The sequence below is a fragment of the Aspergillus karnatakaensis genome (genome assembly GCF_047715665.1).
Source record: "Aspergillus karnatakaensis strain CBS 102800 unplaced genomic scaffold BJY04scaffold_18, whole genome shotgun sequence".
Taxonomy (NCBI): Eukaryota; Fungi; Ascomycota; class Eurotiomycetes; order Eurotiales; family Aspergillaceae; genus Aspergillus; species Aspergillus karnatakaensis.
The window spans coordinates 56,223-81,636 of record NW_027395730.1 but is presented as its reverse complement, the minus strand read 5'-3'; the positions used below and the strand labels follow the sequence as shown (position 1 = coordinate 81,636).

Genomic DNA, 25,414 nt, shown 5'->3' with positions numbered 1-25,414 from the left:
CCTAGATTGAGCAGCAAAAAGACAACAAGAGGGACTAACCTGAATTTGAACCCCTGCAACAGTAACACATCCTCCTCCACTGATCTCATTGACGTGAATGTTGATGGCAAAGATGGATGACATGCTTGATGATATTTACATTGTCTACATATATACAGATCTCACACAAAGTTAAGGCTCCGGTGAATTTTCCTCGTCCACAAGGACATCGTCAAACGCCGCCGCTCGGTTCTTCAGCCTTATTGCTGCCTGCTCTTCACTCGATGTATCTGAGACAGACTTATCAAGCTCCACTGTCCGGTTAGCGATCTGGAGGGCGGCTTTTGCATCCCAAATCCCTTCTCTCCGATTGCATATCGAGAGCAAATACATGGCTTTCTGTTGCACAGTGGGGTCGCGTGATCGTGATGCTGTCAGCGTAAGAGCAGGAACAACACCGAGAGAGAAGGAAAAGGTTCTTTTCCTCGATGAGTGATTAGCTGACTCTCGAGCCAGGTATCCCTCCGCAAGTGCGACAATCTGTGCGAAGTTGTCGTTGTGCGGTCCCCACACGTCGGCAGGATCCCACGTATTCGCCGTCAAGAGCATTGGAGACAGAAGAAACCAAATATGCAGGATGTCCGGGTCCTGGCCGTAGTCATCGCCCAGTGAGGCTCCTGCATTTGGCTCTCGAGTGAAATTTGCATGCAGTGCTTTCATTTTATTTTTGATGTCGTTCTGCGATGTGGTTATAGCGGGTCCCGGTGTCTCTCCCTTCGCGACAGCTCTGGCTGCATCCAACATCCCGTGAAGAATATGATTCCAAAAGCCATTTAGAGCGTCGTGTACATCATCTTCCGGTGTGGGATCGCCTGCGATCACTTCGAAGCAGTCCTGCGGCGATGTCATACTCAAGGTGCTTCCTCTCATCTCAATTATTTGGTTGTCGAGCCTTACGAACAATGACCTCATCGTCCGCCTCGGAATCAGCAGGCCCGTTCGTGGATCATCATCGTATTCTCGCAGCAGATTCAATCCCGAGCGCATGTGGATGATCGCCGCCTGCGTCGACCCTCGCAAACACTCAAAGCACGCAAAAAATATACAAGAAATCAGAAGAATATCGGGAGACATCGATGCCATCCCCCGAGAATTCGAAATTACCCGATCCTGAAGCAACCGCAAGGCTTTCCCATACTGCTGCATCGCAAACTGCGCCATCGGGCTCCACGTCCCGATTGCAGAAGAATCGTCATACTCAAAGACCTGCTGCATGGCGCCTAGGGCGATCACCGCACGGGCCAACACATCCTCCCGATGAGCCGCCTGGAGAACGGGCTGCGAAAAGTGGATCGGAAAGCGCGTGCGCATCTGCGCAAGGAAGAAATCGAGAGAATGCTTTTCAGCGCCCGTGGTTGCAAAACTGGCGCGAGGAGTGTACACCACAATCCGCAGATTCGACTTTGGATCCTGTGAGGGGCTGGCGTAGGCACAATCCCTCTTTGAGCGGGCGCAGTTTCGACAAGTGGGTTTGGTTTCATCGCATTTTATTCGACGTGCTCTGCTGGGGTTAGCCAGGACGTAGGTATACTGCCGGGGGGGCGATACAGACTTGCAAACCAAGCATCCCGACCGAACCTTGGTCGTGCCAATGCGAAGATGCTTCTGCTTCTCCATTTAAAACTTTGTTCAGAGTCATGAAAGGGAAGAAGAAAGGGGAGGGGAGCACTTGGGAGTCGGAGATACTGGAGGGAGACTAAAAATGGCTCCGGCCCGGAAACAGCACTAGCCTCCGATGTAGATCCCCTGCTTCCCATTGGTTAATTCCTCCATAAGTACAATTTCATTGTTGGTTCTTCATCTGCTCTAGCCTCCGCGTAATTCCAAATCGCTGCCTAACAAGCGTTATGGCCTGATGATACTGACCACAACCACTCCGCCGGTGACTTTTGTGAAAAAAAAAAAGCCTGGTACCTAGCCTCTACGGCTCCCTCTAAGCTCTTCCTTCCATATACCCCGCAATTCCCAAGTCTCAATGATGGGTGCTTAAGGTTCGGCTCGAAGCTATCGCTAGAAAATCACTGCAATCTCGAAATGGATTTTTCCAGAGCAACACTCGGGCGCAGTCTATCAATCCCTGTATAAGAGCTCCAAGCTCGCCTCTCCGTGTCACATCTGAGACATCGTATCAGTAAAGACCTTGAAAGCTTAATGGCATGCGGTTGCGCCTTCCAAGACTTACCTAATAGCTTGCAGGAGGCTTATTTCCAAAGCGGGGGGCCTTGTTTCTCTTATAGAACTTCACGTGATTCAGTTATATCTACCGTATCTATACTATTGTTCAAAGTGAGAGTTTCGATGTTCCGAGTAGCCAGTACCTGATTTATTAGCAGTTCTTGATTCTGGTACATTGAAAATATAACCCCGCTAAATGCTCAAAATTGTTCACTATGTACAAGATCTAGACAGCGTTTCTCCAATCGAATTATGCTGCATCAACATATCTCTACCAAAACTATCATTACCCCTCGCCCGAGGCAACTAATTGTCATTGACCAGGCGAAAAGCCGAACCCGCTCGACTCCTCCAACCCGCGCATATCATCCGCCCTTCCAATACTCAAACTCTCATACTTTCTCAACATATCGTTGATACCGCTGGCCGCGTGCGCCTGGAACCCGCCATCTACAGACCCAATATACTCGCCTCTTTCGGCCAGCCGCTGTAACCCCTCGGCGTAATGGTTCCAGCGATCAGGAAATTCGGAAGAGTCATTCTTGAAGAAAAGCTCTTCAAGTTCAGTCGGAATCTTGATTGAGGATTCCCACTTTCCGCACTCGAGCCGAGATCGCACGGAGTGCCGGAAAATGTGGAAGAGATTCATGCCAACTTGGGAGCGGGAGGCGATGACGGAAAAGGCGCTGGTTAAGGAAAGGAAGTCGTGGTCTAGGACGTTGAAAGAGGTTTGTTCAAGGAATGCGAAGAGAGCCAGGAGGATGGCGTACATGGCGAACTGGTGGGCGCGGTCCATGCCGTATGCACGTTTGTGGAGGCGGGTAAGGGAGGATATTTCGCGGGCAGAGGAAAGGGCCACTTCCAAGGAATCTCGGTCAGCGGCACGGGTGGAGGGGGCTGGTGCTGCTTGGCCGGTTGCATGGTTGAAGGGGAGTTTGCCGTCGAACCAGTCGCAGTAGAGGTTTATTAGGAGGGCGTGGTAGCGCATGCTAGAGGGTGATGAGTGAGGGTTCTAATAGTGGGTCAGAAAACGTACCGTAGGAGGATAATGTGTGGTGCTGGTTGCGAATTGGGGTTGAATATTGGGGGCAGTGCAGATTCCCACGCGTGAAGGTCATTGAACAAACTTTGTTTCTGTTGCCTTATATCCCCGCTTGGTCTTCTTGATGACGGACTCAGTATAAGAGACATGTCTCTTGCAATATAGGACAGCCTGCACGCTTCATCAAAAGTCTGGCTCAGCCAAGACGGCCTGTGAGGTCTGTTTGTCGGATACGGAATCCAAATATCCGTCGGCTTCGATTCCTGGCGGTCTATCCGCTCGATACTGACTTCATTTACGCAACTCGGCCGCAGAAAGTTTGTGTGGACAATCGTGTCAATTTGGAACAAGCCCCATGCCGTGCGTTTGACTGACGACACCATGTCTTCCGACATGTGCGCGCGATTGAGATCCAGGTGAGGACTGTTAATGATTCCAAGTGATTCCGCCATCTCAAGTGCCTGGCTGAGCATGATATAGCCATTGTCATCATCCCCTATCATTGAATATCTAGACACGTTAAGAGAGGTTTAGACACCTACGATACCATGGTGGTGACGCACCTTTCGTATAATAGCAGTGATGCCTGCAGCGACGCCAATCGGACGACGGAACCCTTTTCGAAACGGCTGTCCTTCAACAGCCTCTCGGCCTCTGCGAGAAAGTCGGTACCTTTTGTTTTCACATCTCCCGGGACGGCATATGCCTCGGAGTAGTGGGAGTAGTGCTGCCACAGGGTTAGTCGACAATATGTACTGCAGGCGAGAAACGTACACAAGCATTGGCGAGCAAGGAGTTGACCAGAAGCGGGCTGCAAAAGTCCGACTGAAGATTGCCCATCTGCCAGTGTTTGATGAGAATTTCACGGTCCACAAAGGCGTAGAAGGGGTAATCCCAGGTAAAGTAAAGCGAGACCAAATGAGAGACTAGCGCATCGTCATCCGTAACAGTTGTCCACGGTTTCGCAGGGACCTTGACTGGAGCCGAGTCGCACAGATAATGCACATCCATGACCTTTGACCGAAAGGCCGGTACGCCACTTTCCACCTCATACTTCGACAGAAGCCTCGGGAGAAAAAACGACGAGCTGGTAGCGGAATTTGAAGAGGGCACGCGGCCAAATGCGCGGTCGAGGTAGTTTCGCACATCGTCATGTGCAGCACCATTTCGAACCATATCCAGCACCGGTCGAACGCCTGTTTCATCAGTGGAGCGCACCAGGCGGAATAGATCATCTAAGAGGTTGCGATAGTAGTCAGGGTCGCTGGAGTGGTCCTGTTCAGCGCCTCCAACTCCGTCTTCCTGACCACTCCAGCGGTGCCGACAATTACGGCAGGGGGCCAGTGCGGAACACCTCTGGCCATACTGGTGGAAAGTCACACAGGAGTCCGAGTCACTTGCGTCTGACATCCTAGTGAACTCGAATCCATCGACTGGGAGGCTGGGAGGCTGGGAGGGGAAGAAGAGGTAGGTAGGAGGTAGGCAGCGGGCGGTTAATTCAAAGAGAATTCATCGTGGTTGGTAGGTTAGGTAGTCCGAGATGGAGAAATGGATGTATGGATTGTAAGGTGTGGAAGTTCGATCGGTGACATCAAGCTGGGTGCTCGTTCCTGTGACGTGACGGGCCGATGACGCGCACTTCTGCATTTTCTCTCTCTCCACCCTGCGATTTCTTTCCACTACCTATTATTGCGAACCTGCGGTCGCAGCAATAAAAAAAATAAGGAGGAGGAGGAGGAGAATAGTATGCACTGCATGTAGTACCTTGATTACGTCCATCAGGCAATAATTCAGCCCTGTTCGCTGATACTTCCTCTTTGGGAAGGGATTTACCTCCCCCACGGAATATACACGCGCTCGCAAATCACGCAGCCGATGGGTTATGATCATGATCTCTATTGTCACATGAAGTCTTCGGTATTCGCAGCTCCATTCCCCATAGTCTCAACCCTCTTCGCAATCACCCGCACACCTGGGCACTACTTAAGAATCCAGAAAGGCTACCCGGCGTTACGGTAACTCGACAAGTGGTTCGCAGAGCTAGGCAAGGTACGGTCCAAGCCTGGTGAACAACTCGACTTCCATGCGCTCGGCGCCGTCTGGCTCACTTAGTATTCCTTCTATGGTATCAGGCTCCAAATCATGCTCCCAGTCTTTGATCTGGGAATTACCTTTCATCATCTTGAGTAGGCACATTTTCAGGTGCCATCGAAGCAACCGGGGGCTAATGCGATCGTTGGGATTAGGAGAGTTGTGTGTAGCACCCTTTATCCGGTTCCCCCCAAGCCTGCGCTTCTTCTCCACGGTGTCTTCTCCGTGGAAGCAGATGACTTTGTAATCTGCCTGTAGGGATAGATACCGATTAGGTAGTCAGCATACGACCATTGAGCAGGAAACTCACGTCAGGGTCGATTGCAATAAGGAAATTGTCCCACAAGTGATGGATGTCCGATCGCAGTAGAAGCCCGTTCTGGGCGGAATATAGGCCCGTCTGGGTGATTGCGGTTGCCGGACTCGTGTCAGTAATGTGTTGTTGCAAATTCTGTTGCCTCCATTCTGCAACCCGGCTCACAGGATATATGTGAGCGGCGTCGGATCCAGCATAGGGGACCGGAGTCGTGTTCCCCAGCCCATCGCCAGTAATCACGCACTTGTCGTCTCGTTCTCGTACAGAATCTCGAAAGTGCCTTTGCTGCAATCTAAGTGTCAGGTTCACATTTATAACATGCAATATCTCGTACGTACGTGAGCGTTGCGGTCAGCAGAGACTTCTCTCGAGGACGGTTCGCTTGAGTAAAGGCGTCGGATGGAAAGCTCGGCCGTAGCAGTTACGTTTATAGGATTGGAGTCTATATTTGCTTTGCTGTAAGCATCCATCTGCTTCCATTATAGAAACACAGCCGCAGTTTCTGAGTAGATACTTACTCGACTGTAGAACGATATAAGCCCCTGGCCTCACGAGGCTATGTCCATTCCGGCGAAGTTTAGTGGCCGTGGACCCATCCATATTCAAGTGAAAGATTGCCCACTGGGGGCTAGGCGGCCCGGGAAATTCTAGTATTTGGGCGCTGTATCTGTAAAGCATTGTCTGGGTGACGTACGGCGAAATCGTCCGAATGGTAAGGCCTATGAAAATATCCAGAAATCTGTCAGACAGGATGAATCATGCATAGGAACATGCATAGCATGGAAACCCACCGCCGAGTATCTCTCCGGTGTTATCGTACAAGAGTAAGTTCCTGCCCTCGATCTTTGATTCTTTGAGCTGGCGGGTCATAGTGATCTGCTGGATCGAATGAAGCAAAAAGTGGTGTATGAGGAGCGACAGTGGTGGGAGCTTTGGTGATACTAGATAGACTAAGAGAGCGAAAGAGAGGGAGAAGTGAGGAGCTAGAGAAGTGAGGAGATAGTAGAGTGAAGAGATGATGAAGTGAAGAGATGGAGAAGTGAAGAGAAGGCGTGGAGGAGGCAGATAATAGGTAGCCCTGCTATGGCCAACATGCTGGAACTGACAATCCATAGTTACCTAGCTGATCAGGATATGAATGCCATCTCAGATATTCCACGAGGAGAAATACTCTGGACTAATAAAGTTTTCCATGTGATTCTGATATGCTTTGTGGCTGTAACTATAAGACGGGAACCCTCAAGTGCACCTCATTATTAGGCTATGGCAGCTGGTTCTATCTAGCCTGTTTGCGTTCCAAATCCAGTGATCCACGAGTAGTAAGCTGTCCAACCTTGGGGAAATTTTGATCTGATTTTCGAGAACAAAGAACCGGACAACCAGCACTGCCTCAGCCTGCGCTGGATAGGGCGCTATGGTTCAAAGAAACAAAGGAAAGCATGGAATAGAAAAGATCCTGTCTTTCTGCCAGACTCTCCCCAGTCAAGTCAGACTGTCCAGTACACACTATGACCCTAATCAATATCTTTTGCCTCCTCGTCGTTGCAGCCCTGTCTGTGGTGGCTGAGGAGCCAGGCTTCTTCGTCAACCCCTCCTCCAGGCAGTTCAGCCAGTGGACGCTCGGCGAAGAACAAGCCATCTCATGGGAGACAACGCTAGACGTGTTCAACATCTCTTTCTACCAGCAAAATCACATTGTACTGAAAACCCCAGTCCACATATACTGTACGCGGCATTCCATCCTCGAAACCAGAGACAGGTATCTAACTAGAACCAGCCAAAACCGACGCAAGCGACGAGACAACGAGCTTTACCTGGGCCGTGCAGCTCCTCGGCTTCGACCTTGATTACTCGGGCGCCTTTTTTTTCGGCCTTGACTCCAATACCTCTCCTGAACTCGGATTTACCTCTGCATACTTCACTATCATCGAGCCCACAGCTGGGGAACGAGATGCACATACATCATCTCCGTCGAGCACATCCACTTCTCTCGTCTCTAGGACCAACGTTGATTTTCGCTCCAGTCGAGCATCGGAAACGCCCGATCCAGATGCGGGGCTTTCAGCGGGGGACAAAGCTGCGCTCGGGGTGGGCTTCGGGATTGGTTTGCCCATTCTGTGTGGTATCGGTGTTCTGATTTGGCAGAGGATGGATCGGTCGGGGAATAAGAAGGATAACGAGGAGCTGGTGGAGGAGGCTCCGAAAGACTGGATCACTGAGTTACCGAAGATCTAGGTAGATGCACATGCTCATCAATCTGATGGAGCTGGGCAGCTAATATATAGTATATGGATGGATGTAGGCATGCTGTTGGTTTTAATTGTGATAGCTTGGTTGAGGTTAGGAAGGACTAGGTCCTCGAAGAGTGGCCCTGTAGTTGTATATCAAGTTCGCTTTCTTCCCTTCCCTCTTGAGGCTGCTGTTAGTTCAATGTGTCAATGTTTGTGCTGGCAATAGAACAACAGAAACAACCATGTTTCTCGTCGCAAGGGTTGGATGAGAACCATGGCCATCTGCATAGGGCTGACTGACCTGCTAACTATTTCTGTGGGGACAACGCCACCAAAATGCACTGTACAGCTACTCCATAATCCATATAAATCCCTCTCATGACATCGGAATTAAGAACAGCTCAACCGCCGTCAAGGACCCTGTGGCCCATTTAAAACCCAAAGCCTCATCCCCGGCACCGGGAATTCGTGACAGATACTTCGATTGGCCCCCACGCCAGGCAGATTCTATCATGGGGCATCAGGGCAATAGGTAACTTGTTGGAGACACTCGTCTGCCAATCATGGCCGTGACTGTGTTGCTGTCACTGCTACAGCCAGTCTATACAAATGACGATCAGTACGTCACCACGTGCACAGCCTCAGGGTTAGTCTCATCTTGCCATCCACCTCTCAAACTCAGAGATCCATCGGTTGATAATTCCTGAGGCTGAGATCCACTCTGTTTTCCGTCAGTTGGGGCTTTAAATCAACCTTTGCCTGCACTTTCTCCAACAACCTATACCTCATTGTGCCGTGCCCCTTGCCAGAATCTCTCTGAAGAAGTACACCATCCGCCCCTTTTCTACTGAAGGCCACTAAATCCTATTCCAGAACGAAAAACGAAAACAAAATGAATCCCGACAGCAAACCTCTACAGCCACCGCCGCAAGTCTACGCCCCGACCGGGCCATCAGCCTACGACTACGAATCGGGCCGACAAATCCCCAAGAACAATCTCAAAACATGGGCTCAGGTCCGGCAAGAATGGCGGCACGGATCTAAGCTGAGGGTGTTCAAGTACTATATCATGTATGCCTTGGTTGGGTTCATCGTTGGGGCAATCATTGGCCTTATTATTGGACTGATATTTCGGTACACTTGACGCTGGAGCCAAACATCTACTTTTTTTTTCTTCTCTTTTGTTTCATTGTGATATCCCTGTGTTTGATAGATTCCCTTGGTTCAGGAACTAGACTCTCGAGGTCGATGGTTACACCTTCCGTATAGGTTCATGCGGTGGTGCTCGGGAGACCTCTTGCGCTTGCAAAGTCTGAATTGATTCATCTTCTACTCTCTGACTAATTACGGGACTACTATGCATTCCTTGCACATTCGTGGACTTGCGACTGCCTTGCTCATACCCACCGTGTTCCTGTCGTCTCATGTAGACGATACTATCGCCCGCGACGTCTGCATTCTTGGAGGCGGGGCTACAGGTACATACGCTGCAGTGCAGTTGATCGAGCGTGGGCGCAGCGTCGTGATTGTGGAACCAAAGGACCACCTAGGAGGCCATTCCGATATGGCGTATTTGCCTGGTGGCAAGGAACTGGACTTTGGTATACGCGCGTACTTTGATCAGGAAGTCGTCAAGGATTTCTTCGCCCAGCTCCACGTTGAACATGAACTGTTTCACCAGCCTGCAATCCTCACAGACTATGTCAACCTTGAAACTGGCCAGCGAGTGCTGCCGAGCAGTACTGACGCTCTGGCGTTGCTCGTGGCTCTGATTCGGTACAGAAAGGTGACCGAGCCGTTTAACTATCTGATCCCGGGCGCATTTGATCTCCCAGATGAGGTGCCTGAAGTACTCCTCCGTCCGTTCCGGGAATTTGTTGAAGAGCACGACTTACAAGCTGCGTTGCCGATCATATATACTTTCACTGACGCGCTGGGTGACGTCTTGAAAGCGCCGCTGTTGTACGTCTTGCAGTTATTCGGGCCATCTCACATCGATGCTTTGCTCGAAGGTCCTTATATCAGGCCCAGAAACGGTTCAAGCACGCTGTTCCGGCAGGCAGCTCGGTATATTGATGAGGATCATAATGTCCTCTATGGAAGCGCGGTCACCAAAGCCACGCGGAGCTCTGATGGCGTTGAGCTTGTGGTGAAGACTGCCAATGGAGATCGCAAAGTGGTCAGCGCGAAGAAACTGCTTATCACCTTTCCTCCAATCCTATCCAATCTTTATGGCTTTGATCTTGACGAGAACGAGCAGCTGCTCTTCTCCAAGTGGAAATACATAAACTACTATGCTGCCGTGCTCACCAACACTGGCATACCCGATGGCTTCAACATCTTCAACACCGACCCTGAAAACCAGCCTGGAGGTCTCCCCACTGCCCCGTACCAGTGTATCATAGACTATTCAGGCTTCCCGGGATACTACAGAACCAGGATCATGGGCGCGATGGACTTTTCTGAGGACGACGCTAGGCAGCTGGTGATGGACGACTTCAGGCGCATGGGTGAGGCAGGCACATTTCCAATCACTGAAGAGCCTGAAATCGTCGCCTTGGAGTCTCATGTTCCTTCGACAATGATGGTTTCGGTGGATGACGTCCGCGCTGGATTCTATCGGAAACTCTACGCACTGCAAGGAGTGCGCAGTACCTACTACACTGGACTAACCTTCTGCACCGATTACTCGACTCAGCTCTGGAACTACACTCTGGGTGTTGTGAATATGGTGGACTTGTAAGAACCACACTGTATATTATCGGACTATCATTGATCGCATCTTGTATGATCCATAACATCTCCAGCCTCGCCTGATTGAAAGCTTGTTCTTAGTTGAGTCAGTGCATCTCCAGCTCCAGCTCTCCTAGGGCCAGATCTTCGGCCGATAGAAGGGCCTGGCCATTCAGCAGGGTGATTTCCTGAAGCAGCTCCTTTGTTTAATTGGTCAATACTATCTAGAAAGTGAATATACCAGACCCAGGTGCATACAGGCACACTACAACCCACATCCAGACATGCAAGATCACAAAACCTGCGAATGTGGCATTCACTCCAGGCCAGAAGAATTGCATCATATAAAGTCTATCTACGTCGCCATCCTACAATCTTTCTTACACCTTTCTTACATCGCCAGATCTCACCACCAAAAGTCATGGTGAAAGCGAGCACTTCCAAAATGGCTCTCCAAAACCTTCTTATCTTCCTCAGCCTTGTCCCAAGCATTACTCCGGCTCCTATCCAGGACACCAGCTGCTCCAGGCTTAGGATTCCCTCGATACCTGGCGCAATGGTTCTTCGCATGACCACTGCTCCTGTCAATAACTACAACCTACCCGAAAACCCCAGCTCTCCCCCGGACAATCCTCAATCCGCCACTTTCTGCAAGGTCTCGATCGTTCTTACGCACACCGGCTCGGATGATATCGTCTACATCTCAACCTGGTTACCTTCTAATAGACACTGGAATGGGCGATATGCTGCTACTGGTGGTGGAGGGCTCGCAGCCGGATATGACTCCAACATGGTTGAGCCCTTCCTGGCCGGCTTTGCAACCTCGTCTACCGACGGGGGACTTACACTCAACCATACCATCAATCCGCAGAGCGGCGTGTGGGGTGTCAATGAAGACAACTCGCTCAATGAGGTCCTGATGGAAAACATCGCGAGGCGATCGACACACGACATGGCAGTCGCCTCCAAGAATCTAATTCAGCAGTACTACGGCACCGAAGCAGAGTACTCCTACTTTGTCGGATGTTCTCAGGGTGGCCGTCAAGGATATGCTGCCGCCGCCAAGTACCCAGCCGACTTTGACGGAATCCTCGCAATAGCACCTGGGCTTGCCTCCGACAACGCAGGGCCGGCAGCCTTCTGGCCGATCGTTGTCATGCACAACGAAGGGGAGATGGTTCCACCTTGTGTTTTCGAAGAGTTTCAGGGGGCTATCATCAAATCCTGTGATTGGCTTGATGGGATCGAGGACGGGCTGCTCAACGACTATGATCTCCTCAGGACTTGTCCAATTGTGTTCAACGCGTATGAGCTAGTTGGGAAGGAGGTTGATTGTCCAGCCACCGGCACAATCACCATCACCAACCGTCACGCAAGGATTGTTCGCAAGATCCTCGATGGACCGCGGACGTCGAAGGGCGTGAGGAACTGGTATGGAATGGCGCCTGGCGCGACTTTTTCGGGTGTTGCGAATACAACCTACAGCAACGGCAGCTGGATCCCCTCACCCTTTGCAACGGCCGCTGCGTGGCTGCAAAATATGGTTGTTCGAGACGCCGAAATCGACATCACCAAGCTGTCCTACCGCAAGTACTTTGAGATCTACGACAAATCTATCGACATTGGCGCGCGTTTCGTCGGCGACGACTACCTTGACCTGTCCGAATTCGCTCAGAACGGAGGAAAGCTGCTCTCGTGGGTCGGACTTGCCGACGAGTATATCCCTCCTTTGCACCTCCTTGACTTACACGACATTCTCACCGCACAGTTTGGCAATCTGGCCGCCGTGGACGAATTTCTTCGTGTCTTCACTGCTCCTGGAGTCGGCCATTGCAAGGGTGGGAATGGCCCTCAGCCAGTGAAGCCGCTCAGTGCGCTCGTGCAATGGGTTGAGCATGGCGCCGCTCCAGAGACACTTCCTGCTCAGACCGTCAGTGCTGTCGGAAAGAATATCACTCGGGACTTGTGTCTTTACCCCAAGAAGCCTGTTTATCTTGGTGGCGATATGCACGTCAAAGGAAGCTTTGAGTGCCAGAACCCCGCTGCGAACACCTCTACTCCTAGAGATCAAGAGGAAGACCTGGTGCAGGAGCCTGTCGAGGATCAGGGCGATGTCAAGGAGGACACCGACCAGGAGAGCCCCGATGCAAACGCGGATAACGAGGATAACACGCAGAACGAGGAAAAGGCGCAGAGCGAGGAGGAGGAGAAGTACGAATTCCATGGACTGAGTGTGAAACACAAAATCATGATCGCGTTCTCTTATTTGACCGTGCTGCTGATCATGGGGGTAGCTGCCTTCACCGCTTATGTCTAATGGGCCGTGGATAGGAACAAAGGGATGTTGATGTGGATGGACGAGTTTGGACTGTAGTTATGCTTCTTCGTCCGAAAGTTCGGTGCCATGCCTCTTTCTTGGTGGACAGATAGAAGACCTCGACTGGTTCACTTTTCTCCTTGTTTTTCTCTTTTCCGGCATCAAACGTACTTACTCTAAGAGAGCTTAATGAATCGATTATCTTATCTGTAGTCCTCCATCTCCCAGAGGTTAAGGGGTGAAGAACCCCCTGCCTTGCGTTGACTGCTGCCCCATTTCGTTTGCTAAACACTCTCACGGCCCCCAGGTAGCATTCCAGGAGCAGGCTCGGGGCTGATTGCTCGATGAGAGGAAGCAGATTCTTCTTCTACCCCCGGTCCTAAACGGTTGTTCTCTTTCCGAGTTTCGTTGTCGTGCGACATCAAGAGTCACACTATCGAACAACATACAGGCTTCGACACGACCAGTAGGACGAGATGGCCGTTCAGAACCTGCTTATGCCTATGGCCTGGAGAACAAAGCCAAATAATCCCGTTAACAAATATTTTGTGACTGGTATATACACGCTGTCAGGCTATGCCGATTTGCAGGATACAGAGGACATTGGGAGATCAGGCCCTACAGGGATATATGCAGTTCTATGCTGATAAGTAGGGCTTTCACTCAATCAGATCAATTGTACCTTAGTATGTGCATAGAAAACCCTTCATCATATTGCCGGTGTAAATAACGCTTACCGTCCCTTTCCACCAGAAATATCCTGTCCCAGCCGGTACCCGCCAACCTTCTCCCACTCCACCTTCTGCCTCGTAATAGGAAGTTGCCGCCGCAGGGACTTGAATGCACCCTCGGCCATTTGTCCAAAGGCCCTGTTGAGCTCCTCTTGGTAGCTGCGTTCCGCACTTGCAATACGGGAGATGATGCTCTCAGCGGAGGCGCTGGGGACGGAAACGCTGACGGGCTTGGTGGTGTTCAAGGAGACATTGCCATCCTCGTAGTAGTGGACATCGACATGGATCTTGCCGGAGATGGTTGCGGAGTCACCGACGGGAACTTGGTAAATAGAGCGGAACCGGCCGTTCCTAGAAAAATGTCTTAATTGTGGTCCACACAAGTTCGCAGTCATGGACATACCAGAAATTATTTGGCGAGTATCGGTTGGCAACGAGTAGGATCGCCACAGCTGAGTCGTTCTCGATCGGATACACACCGTAGGAAGAGGACGGGTAGTGTTCGCGGGCATGGGCGCTCAGCGCCTTGAGGAGGGATTTGCTAGTAGATTCAGCCATCGCTCAATCCAACCATGCAACGGCATCAAAACCTACATCAAATCCGCATTTTGTGACTCCAGTACATATGACTGCGCGCCAGAGGCTTCCTATCACACCTAATCAGCGTTATTTTGAAGGGGCTTAGTACCGACGTGTCTCACTTGTGTCACATGGTCGACCTCGAATGACGTCTGGCTTTCTACATCAAAGTATCGGTTTCCTTCAAGTCTGTTGAACTCGCTGACAATTACCTGTCATGCCACTCGTCAGTGTCAAATTTCCTCAGGCATCGTCCTCCAGGCACCAACCTCCTGACTGGCTCCAGGCAGCTTGACGGTCGCCAGCTGTGTCTCATTGTATCGCTCAAAAGCAGGTGCAAGGGAAGGGATCAAGTCATCACTATCGGAAGTAAGGGTCTTGATATCTGGGGCGCGAGAGAACAACAATTAGTGGTGTATCGAGACAGTGGAATGCGAGCGAGGATTGGAGTGCGGGGGCGGGGGGCTCCAGTCGAAAGGGCAGAATCGCGAGGGTTAGGTACCAGCAACAACATCGGCGAGCTACAAGGAGAAGTTATTAGCTCATCTGTCTTTGGAAATCCATGGGATCAAGCTTTGGGGGCAATGTACCTCGCCCGGCGGGGCACCCTCGATGAATGAGGACGCAAGCTCAACAGTGGAAGCCATTGTGATAGGACGGTTCTAGGAAGGTGGTTGGGCGGCCAAAGGGAATAATTGCGGCAGAGGCCAGATATTATCACAGATAATGGGATAGTGGAATAGTTTCGAGGGTAGAGAGAACAGCTTGCTCCGCGGTGTCAACAAGCAATCCAACGGACATGGAGCCGCGGAGGTTGGCACGTGCGCCGCTAGCCGCCATTGGCTGGCTACGAGTATGAGGACAGTCGAGAGTGCGAAGTCCAACCCGACCCTACGTTAGCGGGCTAATTCTGAAAACAGTATATAGTAGAATTAGAATCCATTAGAAAGAATGGCATTATAATGACATATATAACCGGCCCAGCCGTATTCCCACGCCATGATTGGCCCTTGTGGTTCATATAAACAGTCTGGTCCAGATACAGAACGGCGGGTGTGCAACAAGACCAGCTGTATTCTAGGCGAGTCCGGCTCGCTGCCGGAGAGACACTTCGGGCCCTCATCTTAGACGCTATTCGATGCTCATGTTCATGAAACCGTCATTCGCTTCGTTCATACCCTGCATGCCTACCCGCTTCAGCGTCCCGGTGTGCGGTGTGGTTGGTGCGTTTGGTGCGTTTGGTGCGTTTCGCGTTGCGGGCTCACTCCGGTCGTTGAAGAGCGGTCCAATAGTTGTTTTAGGCGGAGGTCCCCAAATGTTAGGTCCGCTGTCAAGAACTGCCGGCGAGTTGGGCATAACTGGGCTACTCTGTGCGCTCATGCTTGGAGATACAGCTCGTCGTTTAAACAAATTAGGGTCGAAATCGTCCTCTCGTCGCCGCTTTTTGCGCAGCTCTGAGATGACACCTGGCTGGCTGGGGAGAGGAGTCGAAGAACGTGACACCGGCCGTTCGCTGGGTTTAGCAAACTCGAAGGTACTCGACCCAAAAGTGGTGGATGGCGTCATATCCATTGCCATTGCCATGTCCTCTTCCGATACCGATGACGCAGCATGTTGCCGGAGGGGCGGCGGTGGGGTGCGGTATCGTTCATCGAAAGAATTCCAAAACTCGGGGCCGCCGGAATTTCGGTGAGCCTGGTCGCTAAAGCTGGGCTCATCTGGATGTGCAGCGGGCTTTTCGTTTAGTTCATCACGTTCCTCCAGCCCAGGCGGTATGAACATATTCGGCGATGAGAACGCGCTGAGTACCGGCGATGTCTGCGGCATGTCTGGCTCAGTCTCACGCACTTGGCGAATAACCTCAGCTTCTCGCTTGGCGTCGCTATCGAGTGGAGCTGACTCTTCCATCAAAGCTGCACGAATCCGTGCAAAGGTTTTCGTTTTGGGCTAGAAAGGTAGTCAGTAAAGACCATCTCCAGGCAACTCTAATACATACCAGTAAGCTGCTCCGCCGAGTGACCGGCCGTCGAATGACTCCAGACGGGGCCTTGTCCGATCTCATCCCCGTAGGACTATGGCCACGGAAAGCCCGACTCTCCCCTTCATCGCTCATATCTGAGAGTCGTAAATCGCGAGTCCCCAAACTCAAGCTCTCACGCCGCGACTGTGTGCCATTTCGATGACCAAAGTATCCATTACCGTTTTCAATGCTCTTCATCACAGGTGGAGAAAGAGGTGCAGGGCTCTGCTTAGAACTATTCCCACTTGCGCTGCTCGAGCTGTGCCTGGTGCTGCGCCCTCTCCGGAATCGCGCTCGCTGAAAACTCATCAAGCTTGCTGCCGCCTGTGTGTAATTTCCCATCCATTCGCTTCCTGGACTAGGTACATTGCCTCCGCCAAAAGCGTTGAATCCCGGTGCCAATCTCTTTGCTTGTGGTGTATTCATTATGATATCGTCACGATCGCCCATCATCGGCTCGTCGTCTTCCTCGCTGCTGCTAGTATCAGATTCCATCATGTTAACGCTCGACATGGAGCTCGATATCGTGGTTCGGTCAGCGGGGTTGGAGGTCGAGAAGGGCGGCACAGATGTAGAACCCGGCGAGCCCCGCCGCTGTGGGATCGCTACACCTCTGCCGCCGACCGTTGGGGAGGAATCCGGAGATGATTCTGCAATGATAGAATGGTGAAGATTTGTACATGCACGCGAGAAGTCGAGACCACGGGAGCGGCGCGGTAGGACAGAACCCGGGGAAGCAGCGCTGTAGATGTGGGACGGATCGAGCTTCGGGGAGAGGGGGGCTCGGGAGGATGCCGGCGTGGAGGTCTTTGGTGGGAGAGACTGCAGATTCAGAGGAGGACCATGGAAAGTCGGGCGGCGTGGTGTTTGAGGGGCAGACGGCGGCAGGGAAGAGTCATCTTTACTAAGAGGACGGTCTTCCGAGATGATGGAAGAAGGCGAGGGCTTTGACGCATCGGACAAAGATCGTGCTTTGGGAGATGGGCGTAATGGCGGTCCGAGCAGGCCAACGTTGTCTGCAGCAGAGTCGGTCTGGGTGCCTGATTCACCCAACTCAGTCCGTTGAGACAACTGTTCGCTGAGCTTGCTCGCGAATGGGAGAGAAGGAGCGCTGTGGGAAAATGTAGAAGGGTTCATCGACGGTGCCATGCTATGCGCTTGCCACAGTCCGTCCTATGCAGTCATAATGTGCTTGAGGTCGATGCAGGTTGTATGATTAGTTGGTCGAAATCGCGAGATTCCTGTCGCGAGGGCGTCCTCCTGTTTAAAGGTCGCGATGTTAAGCGCCGAGGCTTCGCGTCAAAGGTTGGGGGATGTTTCAATTATAGCAGGGGGTAATAAAGGTTTGAGGTAAAGATAGAATCGAGGAGATGTCAATGGTCCTGACACTTGGGCACAGGTAGCATATCGCGCGGTCAACAAGCTCGAGAATTGTGGTGGTTAGATGGTCTGTCCACTGGTGGTCGGGTCCAACCATCCATCCATTGACGTCCATTTTTCCCAATGCGGAATCCCGAGCGTTAGGTAGCCCCGCCCTCGCGCGCCGCTCTGATTTGTGTGCTATGAATCGCAACCATACCACCAGCACTACGTATCTGCCCCTGCCTGATGTTACTTGTGATGTGGGAACCTGTGTGTTTGAATCTAGGCTAAACTCATTGCTGTACTAAAAGGAACAACGTAGCTCTCCCAGTCATTATTCTCGGAAGCATTACCCAACACTGACGGTTTCAGTATATCGTCACGAACCTGCCATACCTTCACTATCACAGCCCTAGTCCGGGCAACACTCAAGATATTCGACTCGGACATGGCAGCCAGCGCGCGTAGCACCAACGGTCGCCCACACATTTCTTGGCCATCATCATCCTTCCATAGATCATCATTGAGCGGATCGAGTTCGACGGCAGCGACAAAGACAGGCCACGCCAAGCCTATACATGTACCTGTATCAAGCGTATCCGACACGAGTTGCAGGATCTTTCGTACATAACGGACCACTAGGCCAGTCGTCGGCGAAGCATTGTATAATGAACAGTGCAAATATAGTATTGCGGCGAGACGTTTCAGCTCCGCGATTGATCGAAGGGCCACGTCGCCGTCATCAACATCTTGAGTCAATTCCTCAAGCTGTCGACAAAGGTTCGCCGCTTTCATTGATAACGCCGCCCTTTCTGCATCCGAACCGAACTGCCGCCTTGTCCGGCTCAGCTCCGTGATGTCTGACAGAATAGAAACCAACTCCGGACTGCATCCCATCCAGGGGTCGATTTTGCGCTCACCAAGCCGCCAATACTCAGTGCCGAACAGCGGTTGCTTGCCGCAGGCCGTACGACCCATGATATCCTGGAAAGCAAAGAACTGTTCCGCAAACGAAGTGACTTCACTAGATTGCGAAGCGGGCAACGAGGCTTGCTGTCGCCTGTAGCGGATGATGTCTTTCGCACCATTCAAGTGAATCGTCCAGCGTTCATCACAGCGGTCAATAAGCTCGTAAAGACATAGAAGGAGCATCACTACCAAAACTTCAGGGTCAGATGAGGAGGATCCAGAAGCGATGAGCCTGTGTCGAAGACCTCTTATCGCCTCGGATTTAAGATGCAGCCCAACGGCTCCATAGCTGGGGTCTTCTTGGGATAAAGCGCATGCCCCAAGAGCTTGGACTGCCTTCGACACTGTTGCGGATGCCGTTGAGAGAAAGGGTATGATAATCGAGGCGAATGGAGACGTAGAATTCACACTTGCAGTCGTTCGAGGACACACTCGTTGGACATAGTACTCAAACAGGTGCCCATCATTCGAACCAGAAAGGTGAGGGAAAATAGGTAGGACGGACACCGGTCGAGCTACCTGAATCATTGCCGCCTCATAGTCGTATGGCAGAGGAGAGCTACTGCTCGGTCGCCATGCTCGAACGACAGCATGATCTTCTTCCAAAGGTTCAACTCGGTATGGCAGCTCAAAGGCCTCAATTGAGCTGTTAATGAAGTGCCATGGTTCCACATGAGGGACGAGACACCACTCCTGCTCATCAGGCGAGCAGGCATTCGGAGTTGAAGCTGACGGTGTGGCCTTTCCGCCTTTATTCCAGACACCAGCTCGTCCAAAGGCTATTCCCCGGCTGGTAAACTCCGACTCCCATTTCAAGACCACTTTTGTCGAGCAGGTGAGCCCTCTCTCCTGACATCTGGTGCAGGTTGGCTTCTTGGTATCACAGCGGACCCGACTCGCCCGACATTCGGAGCATCCTTCGCGGCTACGGGTCTTCACTGGACCCGTGCGGTCATTGGCCTTTCTACGAGGCATTCAACAGATCGTGTCCGGAGAAGTCTTTTCATTGCAGAAATCGCACGCAAAATATCATCCTCGGGCCTCGACTGAGGGCAAGGAGCATCGTGGTTGAGGGGAGGGAGAAATAGATTGGTTTCAAATCATTTTACCTAATCTTTTCACGGGGCGAAAGGCCTTCATGCCTGAGGCACCACAGCCAGTATCTTTCCATACCAGACGTAGGTTTCCCCCAATCCTGGCAGTAAACTACCTATTGTTGTCCTTGGTTTAGAAAGAACTAGATGGAAGGCGCGAGAGCAATTTTACCTACCTCAGATGAATAGCCGCAATCGGACTTTCTGATTTTCTTAGATTACGTCCCGAAACTATATATCTGGACAGAGTCGAAATAGATAGAAGGAAGTATATATCAATGAATCTCCAAGAGCTATTCCCAAGTGACTACATACCAATCTCTCTAGCAGTAAACTTCGTCTTGAAATTATACTGCCTAACAAACCAAGCATTCCACAACTTCCACTCCTGGTCCGGATACGCAAGTTGAACCTATCAAATGAACGTCAGCTCTCTCATTCTCAAAGCAAAACAAGCAAAAGAACATACATCAAACCGCCTCAGAAAGCTCGGAATGAGCTTATAAATCTCCATAAGCGAGATATTCTTGCCAATGCACGTCCTTGCCCCGGCCCCAAACTGCAGCATCGTGCCATTCATCACCTTCAACTTATCCTCCGAAACCGTTAACCACCGATCGGGATTGAATACATCCACGTCAGGCCCGAATATCTCTTCGCGGCGGTGCATGACCCACGCGCTGCACCCGACGATCGTACCGCCTGGGATGAAATGCCCTGAGATTTCGACGCCGGATGGTGGAACGACGCGTTCCAACAGGAGACCTGCAGCTGGGCAGATACGGAAGGACTCTCTAATGCAGGCATCAAGGAAAGGGAGCTTCTGGGATTCGGCCCAGGAAACGAGACCGGTTGATCGGTTGATGATTGTTCCATCCTTTACGGCGTTGTCAAGTTCTTCCCGGGCACGGGCCATATATTCAGGATTTTTGAGGAGGTAGTAGAAGACTGCGGCGAGGCTTATCGCTGTGGTTTCAGATCCGGCAAAGGCCATGGAGACGGCCATGGTGAGGACGCGTTTCTCGGTCATGAAGTCGGGCCGGTCTTCGCTCGCTTTCATGAACTTTGTGAGGAGGTCTTCCTTTTGTCTTTCTGAGCTGGACTTGGAAGATATACGCTCGTCCAAACGCTGGCGGGCAAAAATAGCTACGGGGTGAGAGTTGTCCGCGAGGCCCCATTTTTGAAGTGCATCGAAAACTGGGTTCTTCCACAGGAGCTTGTCAAGCCAGGGCATTTGTCCGATGGGCCCAGCATAGTCGAAGATCCGGGCAAGGGACTTGACGATGTTGTCGATGTCCTCATTTTTCTCAATGAAGCCGTGGCGCTTGCTATATGTGATGCTACCAATGACATCAAATGCAAAGAACTGCAGCCAGCGTGCAAAGTCGCAGATCTGGCCGCGGTTGGCGAACAGTGTCGCGGTCTGGTCAAGAAACAGTTCAACTGTCTCATTGACCATTGGCTCGTACTGAACTAGCGAGGTCATGGAGAATGCGTGATTTACAGAGCGGCGCAATTTCGCGTGGAAGCTCTCATCTAGGGTGGAGAAGAGAGAAGGGAGCGGTTCGCCTTTGGAGACCGTCATTTGGACGGGGTAAAACTGTGACTGTTTACCTATTAGCTTTGAATTGTAGATGAACGACTAGAGAATACCTTGGTAAATCCCTTGTTGAGCCCATATATCACTTTGATGGCACTGGGGCATGCGAAGGACAATGTGTCTGGTCCGAGCCTAACAATATCACCGTATTTTCGGTGCAACGCCAGATGTGTGAGCTCCGGCCGCCGGCCTCGAACGTCTAAGAAACGCCATAGATTCGTGAACCTGGCTAGTAATGGGCCAGGATAGCGATGGAGGCTATTGTAGAGATACTGTCGAAGGAGCCACAGGACGACAAGAGAGGGAAGGATATAGATAACGTAATCTGACACTGTCCCCATAAGAGTGAGACTTTCTGATATGACTGCCATTTCTTGATTATGCTTGAACCAAGATCGATGAACCAAACGAAAAGAATGCTTGTTATTGTCTTATATAAGGGTAATGTATGCAGTCCATGACATGTCTGGCGTGATAATGAGGCCGAAAGCTCACCAGGGGCTTATGAGGTGTACCGAGCGGCCACCAATGTGAATCGGCAGTTACGGATGGCTGAGAGCCGATAGCTTGCTGCTATTTATCTTGGAAGGCAACTCTGGGCGCCTGTTTGGGTAAGGCGAGTCAGCAATCCTTCGCTATTAGGAGGATAAGACTAGAGCCGAGGAAGACGACGCCAACAATGTGCTCAAGCAGGAACTGGAAGCCTGTAGATCCTTGATGAGCCCCATTTTTATAGGTAGATGCTCGGGCGTGGTGTATACGGAGATGGTGTTCGAAACGCGGGGGGTGCTCCCCCGCAAGTCTCCAGAGAGAGAGAGTGATGTGGTGGGGGTGGGGCCGACATGAGAGGTTGCCGATCAGGGCGTTTTGGCTTGGAGACCACCGGCAAAGGGCGCCTACAATGTACCGGAACCCACAGCTCTCCACATTATTGCAGTCGCCGACAATAATAACTGGACAAGGAGTTATGATTTGGTTGTCTCTCGCTCAGTGCTGTTCATTCAAAATGATAATGATGACACAGGGCCTTAGATACTTCTCGACCTGAGAATGGTTGCAGTGGCACGATTGCAAAACAAACCCAATGAATAGCTTGCAACACTCTAGGGTATCATAATGATAAAAGAAAGAATCGAACTATCATCAATGCTAACACCACTTAGTAGACCATCCAGCTGTCGTAATAGTGCTCTTAGTAGTGGAAATGTAAGATAAGTCGAAAGTCGTCTACCGTCCTGGTGAAGATGTTGTCTCCTCCATTTGATAGGATTCTTCGCCAGTCCAGGACCTGGCATGACGGCTTGGCAATTGTTGCTCCTCATCATCCGGGAGTTTAGAGAAGCCATCCGGACTAAAATCGTCCTTTCCGTATGGCGTATCGCACCTGAAGGAGCGCAACGAAGGATAGTAACGTCTATAACAGAAGTGACCGACTACCGATCCTAGAATGGTGCCGGCTGTAACATCGTAGACATCGTGGCGATAATCCTCTAAGCGCGATATTGCAACCATAAGAGCACAGACAATCGGAATCAACACCAGGAGACAACGACAGAGATCCGTTCTTGGTCGGAATACGTGCATTTGACCGGAAAAGAACCTGACGGTCAGTGCGTGCTTAGTCTAAAACCACTAAGTTTTACTTACAAGGACAAATATCCTAGACCGGCAAATGAGAAACTGCTGTGACCACTGGGAAAGCTCCTCCAGCCCTCTTGTAAAATATGCTCATTGGTCTGCGTACAAACAGTCCATGTTACAAGCGTGCTCTCTGGTGTGCCTTTCTGAGGCATGCAACGCGAGATCAAATCCGGACGAGGCCTTCCAACTGCGTTCTTTATAATATCCGTGAGAAGTGAGGTGAGCATCAGTGCTGTGAGGAAGCCCAGGATTGTCACTTGTACTTTATGTGGACTGGGTCGGAGTATGGCAGCCCATATCAAGAGGATAAGCAATGGTATTAGCCCGGCGTATAGGATAGACCATACTGAGCGCAAGAGAGAACAACTTTAGTATAGAGCATTGGGCAAGATGAAGCAGGAGATACTGACACACAGGAACTCGCTCGATGACGGCAAAAGGATACTGAATGGCTTGATTATCGAGAGCGAACATCCGGTGGAATGGGGTCACGAATATCTGGATCTATCAAGAACAACAGTTAGTCTAAATCGCATTGACAATATCCGGGTTCGTATAAATACCAGAATCCAGCCTGCTATAATAAAGGCTAAGCCAATTGCATCGACTAGGGGGTATGATCGTCGGAAAACACGCGACAAGGCTCCAGCAAGTCCGCCGACCAGAGGAGAGGAAGGCCTTGCTGACCCCGCAGACAGAGCGCTGCGGGCCATTTTTGGAGTTTCAGACGATAACGAATGTCATGGGAGTCGGTCTTTCTGAATCAAAGACCAGCACTGTTGGATCCGGAGAGGTCGAAGAGATTGAAGTCGAAAGGTCGTTTCGATCGTCGGTTGCTGGCGTTTCGACGTCCGAAATGCACGGGCCATCATCCATCGTCAGTCTCCCAATCTCCGCAATCACCGACCAAAACACCTCGCAACCTCCGGCATCCTCTCTTTCAGCCCCCCGTGCATGTCTACTGACCTGTAACAAGAACCTATTGATCTCTTATCACATACTCCGGCTGCATACTCCGAACCGACCTCGAAGACGAAGTTAGCCCACCATGGCTGATGGGGCCCAGCAGCGCGCACTCAATACTGCTTTCGCTCCTCCACCCCCTCTCTGGAAACATTTCACGACCGAGAACTTGAAGAAACTCGGCGATATCAAGAAGGAGGCCTCCAAGGACGATAATGGGAGACCTCAAAAGAAGGATTGGTCTCCGGCCGAACTGCGCTCCTTGAAAGTACCCCCGGAGCTACGATTCCTCTTACCTCCAGAGATTCCTTCTGAGCAATACAGCGTCTTCGGCGAGGTGCAGAACGTAAGAATCAAACCAATGACCGTTGGTTCTAGCTACTCATTGTCATTTAGCTTTTGACCGACCTTCCTTCGCTCGAAGAACAAGGCATTACCCAGCTCTATCCCTCCCTCCCCAAATCCGACCCGAACGGAGCAGCCGCTTCGCAAAGTGCACAGCCATTGAACCATGCCTACTATCTTATGAAAATCAGCAAGTCGCTGCTTCTAAATTTCCTAGAGTTCGTTGGTATTCTTTCTGTCGCACCGGATCAATTCGAGCCGAAGATTGAGGACATCCGCAACCTGTTTATCAATGCGCATCATTTACTCAACCTGTACCGACCACATCAAGCCCGCGAGTCTCTGATATTGATGATGGAGGAACAGTTGCGACGCACGAAGGAAGAGATAGAGCAAATGGACAAGCTGAAAGAAGAGCTCATCACTGTTTTGGACCAACTGGCCGCTGAAGGAGCTGATGTGGAATCGACTATCCGGTCAAGCATTGAAGATGGAAAGGATGCTGCGAGGACAGAGGAAGAATCGACTGAAGACGACCAGCTTATTTGGGATCTCCTGGACGGCAAGCTGGATGGTTGATTCGAGTGTCTGGTGGCCTCCAGACTCACAAAACTGCTCCCGTGACATTCTCTTGGGCGATTTGCGCAATAGAAATTGTTTGATTGATGCGCCACTTGATGCTACGCCTTGTTCTGTGGCATTGCTACCAGCCTACACAATATAGCGCAAGAGGAGGGCATTTTCCAAGTACATGGCGGTATTGAGGCAATCTCAATCAAACGCCTAGCTAGAATGAGCGGCATCGGCCGCTTGATTATGGATACGCGATACCCGGAAGGCACGTTTCCGTCACTGCTCGCCGCTCACGTCTTCGAGTCTCCGACGGCCCCAACATCCTTGAGACTTTGAGCAGACCCGCATCGGAAGATCCTAATATCCGTAGTCACGTGTCGCCCTAGTCTCGCTTGCTATAAAATCGCGCCAAATTTTTTTGCAAGGAGTTTGTTGACAGTTCTCTACTACGACGCAACGCAGCTGGATCTGCTAACAACAGTGCGGCTTCAGGCTGCTCAGGCATGATGTCGCCTTTCTCAATTACCTGCGTTGATTTGTGTTCTCTCCCTCAAATGTCAATGTAAGTCTCATCGCATCTCTTTCCAGCACAT

The 25,414-nt window shown here is 51.2% G+C and overlaps 10 protein-coding genes across 10 annotated transcripts; 5 read left to right on the top strand and 5 right to left on the bottom strand.

Moving 5' to 3' along the window:
- Positions 1-171: 171 nt before the first annotated feature.
- BJY04DRAFT_206827 (uncharacterized protein) lies at positions 172-4,666 on the bottom strand (the record flags this gene model as incomplete). Its single annotated transcript, XM_073713766.1, has 5 exons — positions 172-1,540; positions 2,613-3,203; positions 3,251-3,766; positions 3,820-3,983; positions 4,031-4,666. 5 exons carry the CDS (start codon positions 4,664-4,666, stop codon positions 172-174), a joined length of 3,276 nt encoding a protein of 1,091 aa, XP_073572370.1.
- A 630-nt stretch (positions 4,667-5,296) lies between these two features.
- BJY04DRAFT_217049 (HNH endonuclease signature motif containing protein) lies at positions 5,297-6,533 on the bottom strand (the record flags this gene model as incomplete). The annotated part of the gene is made up of 5 exons (XM_073715933.1): positions 5,297-5,599; positions 5,658-5,948; positions 6,002-6,105; positions 6,182-6,382; positions 6,455-6,533. 5 exons carry the CDS (start codon positions 6,531-6,533, stop codon positions 5,297-5,299), a joined length of 978 nt encoding a protein of 325 aa, XP_073572369.1.
- A 638-nt stretch (positions 6,534-7,171) lies between these two features.
- On the top strand, positions 7,172-7,898 carry BJY04DRAFT_217048 (uncharacterized protein; the record flags this gene model as incomplete). The annotated part of the gene is made up of 2 exons (XM_073715932.1): positions 7,172-7,388; positions 7,441-7,898. 2 exons carry the CDS (start codon positions 7,172-7,174, stop codon positions 7,896-7,898), a joined length of 675 nt encoding a protein of 224 aa, XP_073572368.1.
- Positions 7,899-8,743: 845 nt separating this feature from the next.
- BJY04DRAFT_36994 (uncharacterized protein) lies at positions 8,744-9,145 on the top strand. Its single transcript, XM_073720222.1, has one exon. It carries the CDS (start codon positions 8,787-8,789, stop codon positions 9,036-9,038), a length of 252 nt encoding a protein of 83 aa, XP_073572367.1. The 5' UTR covers positions 8,744-8,786; the 3' UTR covers positions 9,039-9,145.
- Positions 9,096-10,650, top strand: BJY04DRAFT_36999 (uncharacterized protein). The gene has a single exon (XM_073720223.1). The coding sequence runs from the start codon at positions 9,252-9,254 to the stop codon at positions 10,635-10,637; it is 1,386 nt and encodes a 461-aa protein (XP_073572366.1). The 5' UTR covers positions 9,096-9,251; the 3' UTR covers positions 10,638-10,650.
- Positions 10,651-11,072: 422 nt separating this feature from the next.
- Positions 11,073-12,944, top strand: BJY04DRAFT_217046 (tannase and feruloyl esterase-domain-containing protein; the record flags this gene model as incomplete). Its single annotated transcript, XM_073715931.1, has 1 exon — positions 11,073-12,944. The coding sequence occupies one exon, from the start codon at positions 11,073-11,075 to the stop codon at positions 12,942-12,944; it is 1,872 nt and encodes a 623-aa protein (XP_073572365.1).
- A 345-nt stretch (positions 12,945-13,289) lies between these two features.
- BJY04DRAFT_186402 (F-actin-capping protein subunit alpha) lies at positions 13,290-15,157 on the bottom strand. Its single transcript, XM_073710898.1, has 7 exons — positions 14,845-15,157; positions 14,757-14,775; positions 14,524-14,639; positions 14,377-14,466; positions 14,270-14,322; positions 14,079-14,216; positions 13,290-14,026 (listed from the first exon to the last, which is right to left on the bottom strand). The coding sequence occupies exons 1-7, from the start codon at positions 14,899-14,901 to the stop codon at positions 13,678-13,680; spliced, it is 822 nt and encodes a 273-aa protein (XP_073572364.1). The 5' UTR covers positions 14,902-15,157; the 3' UTR covers positions 13,290-13,677.
- A 228-nt stretch (positions 15,158-15,385) lies between these two features.
- Positions 15,386-21,670, bottom strand: BJY04DRAFT_206823 (uncharacterized protein; the record flags this gene model as incomplete). The annotated part of the gene is made up of 6 exons (XM_073713765.1): positions 15,386-16,201; positions 16,251-17,424; positions 18,001-19,565; positions 20,061-20,111; positions 20,169-21,305; positions 21,353-21,670. 6 exons carry the CDS (start codon positions 21,668-21,670, stop codon positions 15,386-15,388), a joined length of 5,061 nt encoding a protein of 1,686 aa, XP_073572363.1.
- A 600-nt stretch (positions 21,671-22,270) lies between these two features.
- On the bottom strand, positions 22,271-23,807 carry BJY04DRAFT_36939 (phosphatase PAP2 family protein). Its single transcript, XM_073720221.1, has 4 exons — positions 23,504-23,807; positions 23,351-23,444; positions 22,947-23,286; positions 22,271-22,899 (listed from the first exon to the last, which is right to left on the bottom strand). The coding sequence occupies exons 1-4, from the start codon at positions 23,651-23,653 to the stop codon at positions 22,527-22,529; spliced, it is 957 nt and encodes a 318-aa protein (XP_073572362.1). The 5' UTR covers positions 23,654-23,807; the 3' UTR covers positions 22,271-22,526.
- A 67-nt stretch (positions 23,808-23,874) lies between these two features.
- med7 (mediator complex subunit MED7) lies at positions 23,875-25,217 on the top strand. The gene is made up of 2 exons (XM_073720220.1): positions 23,875-24,249; positions 24,300-25,217. Exons 1-2 carry the CDS (start codon positions 23,989-23,991, stop codon positions 24,825-24,827), a joined length of 789 nt encoding a protein of 262 aa, XP_073572361.1. The 5' UTR covers positions 23,875-23,988; the 3' UTR covers positions 24,828-25,217.
- The last annotated feature ends 197 nt before the right edge of the window (positions 25,218-25,414 follow it).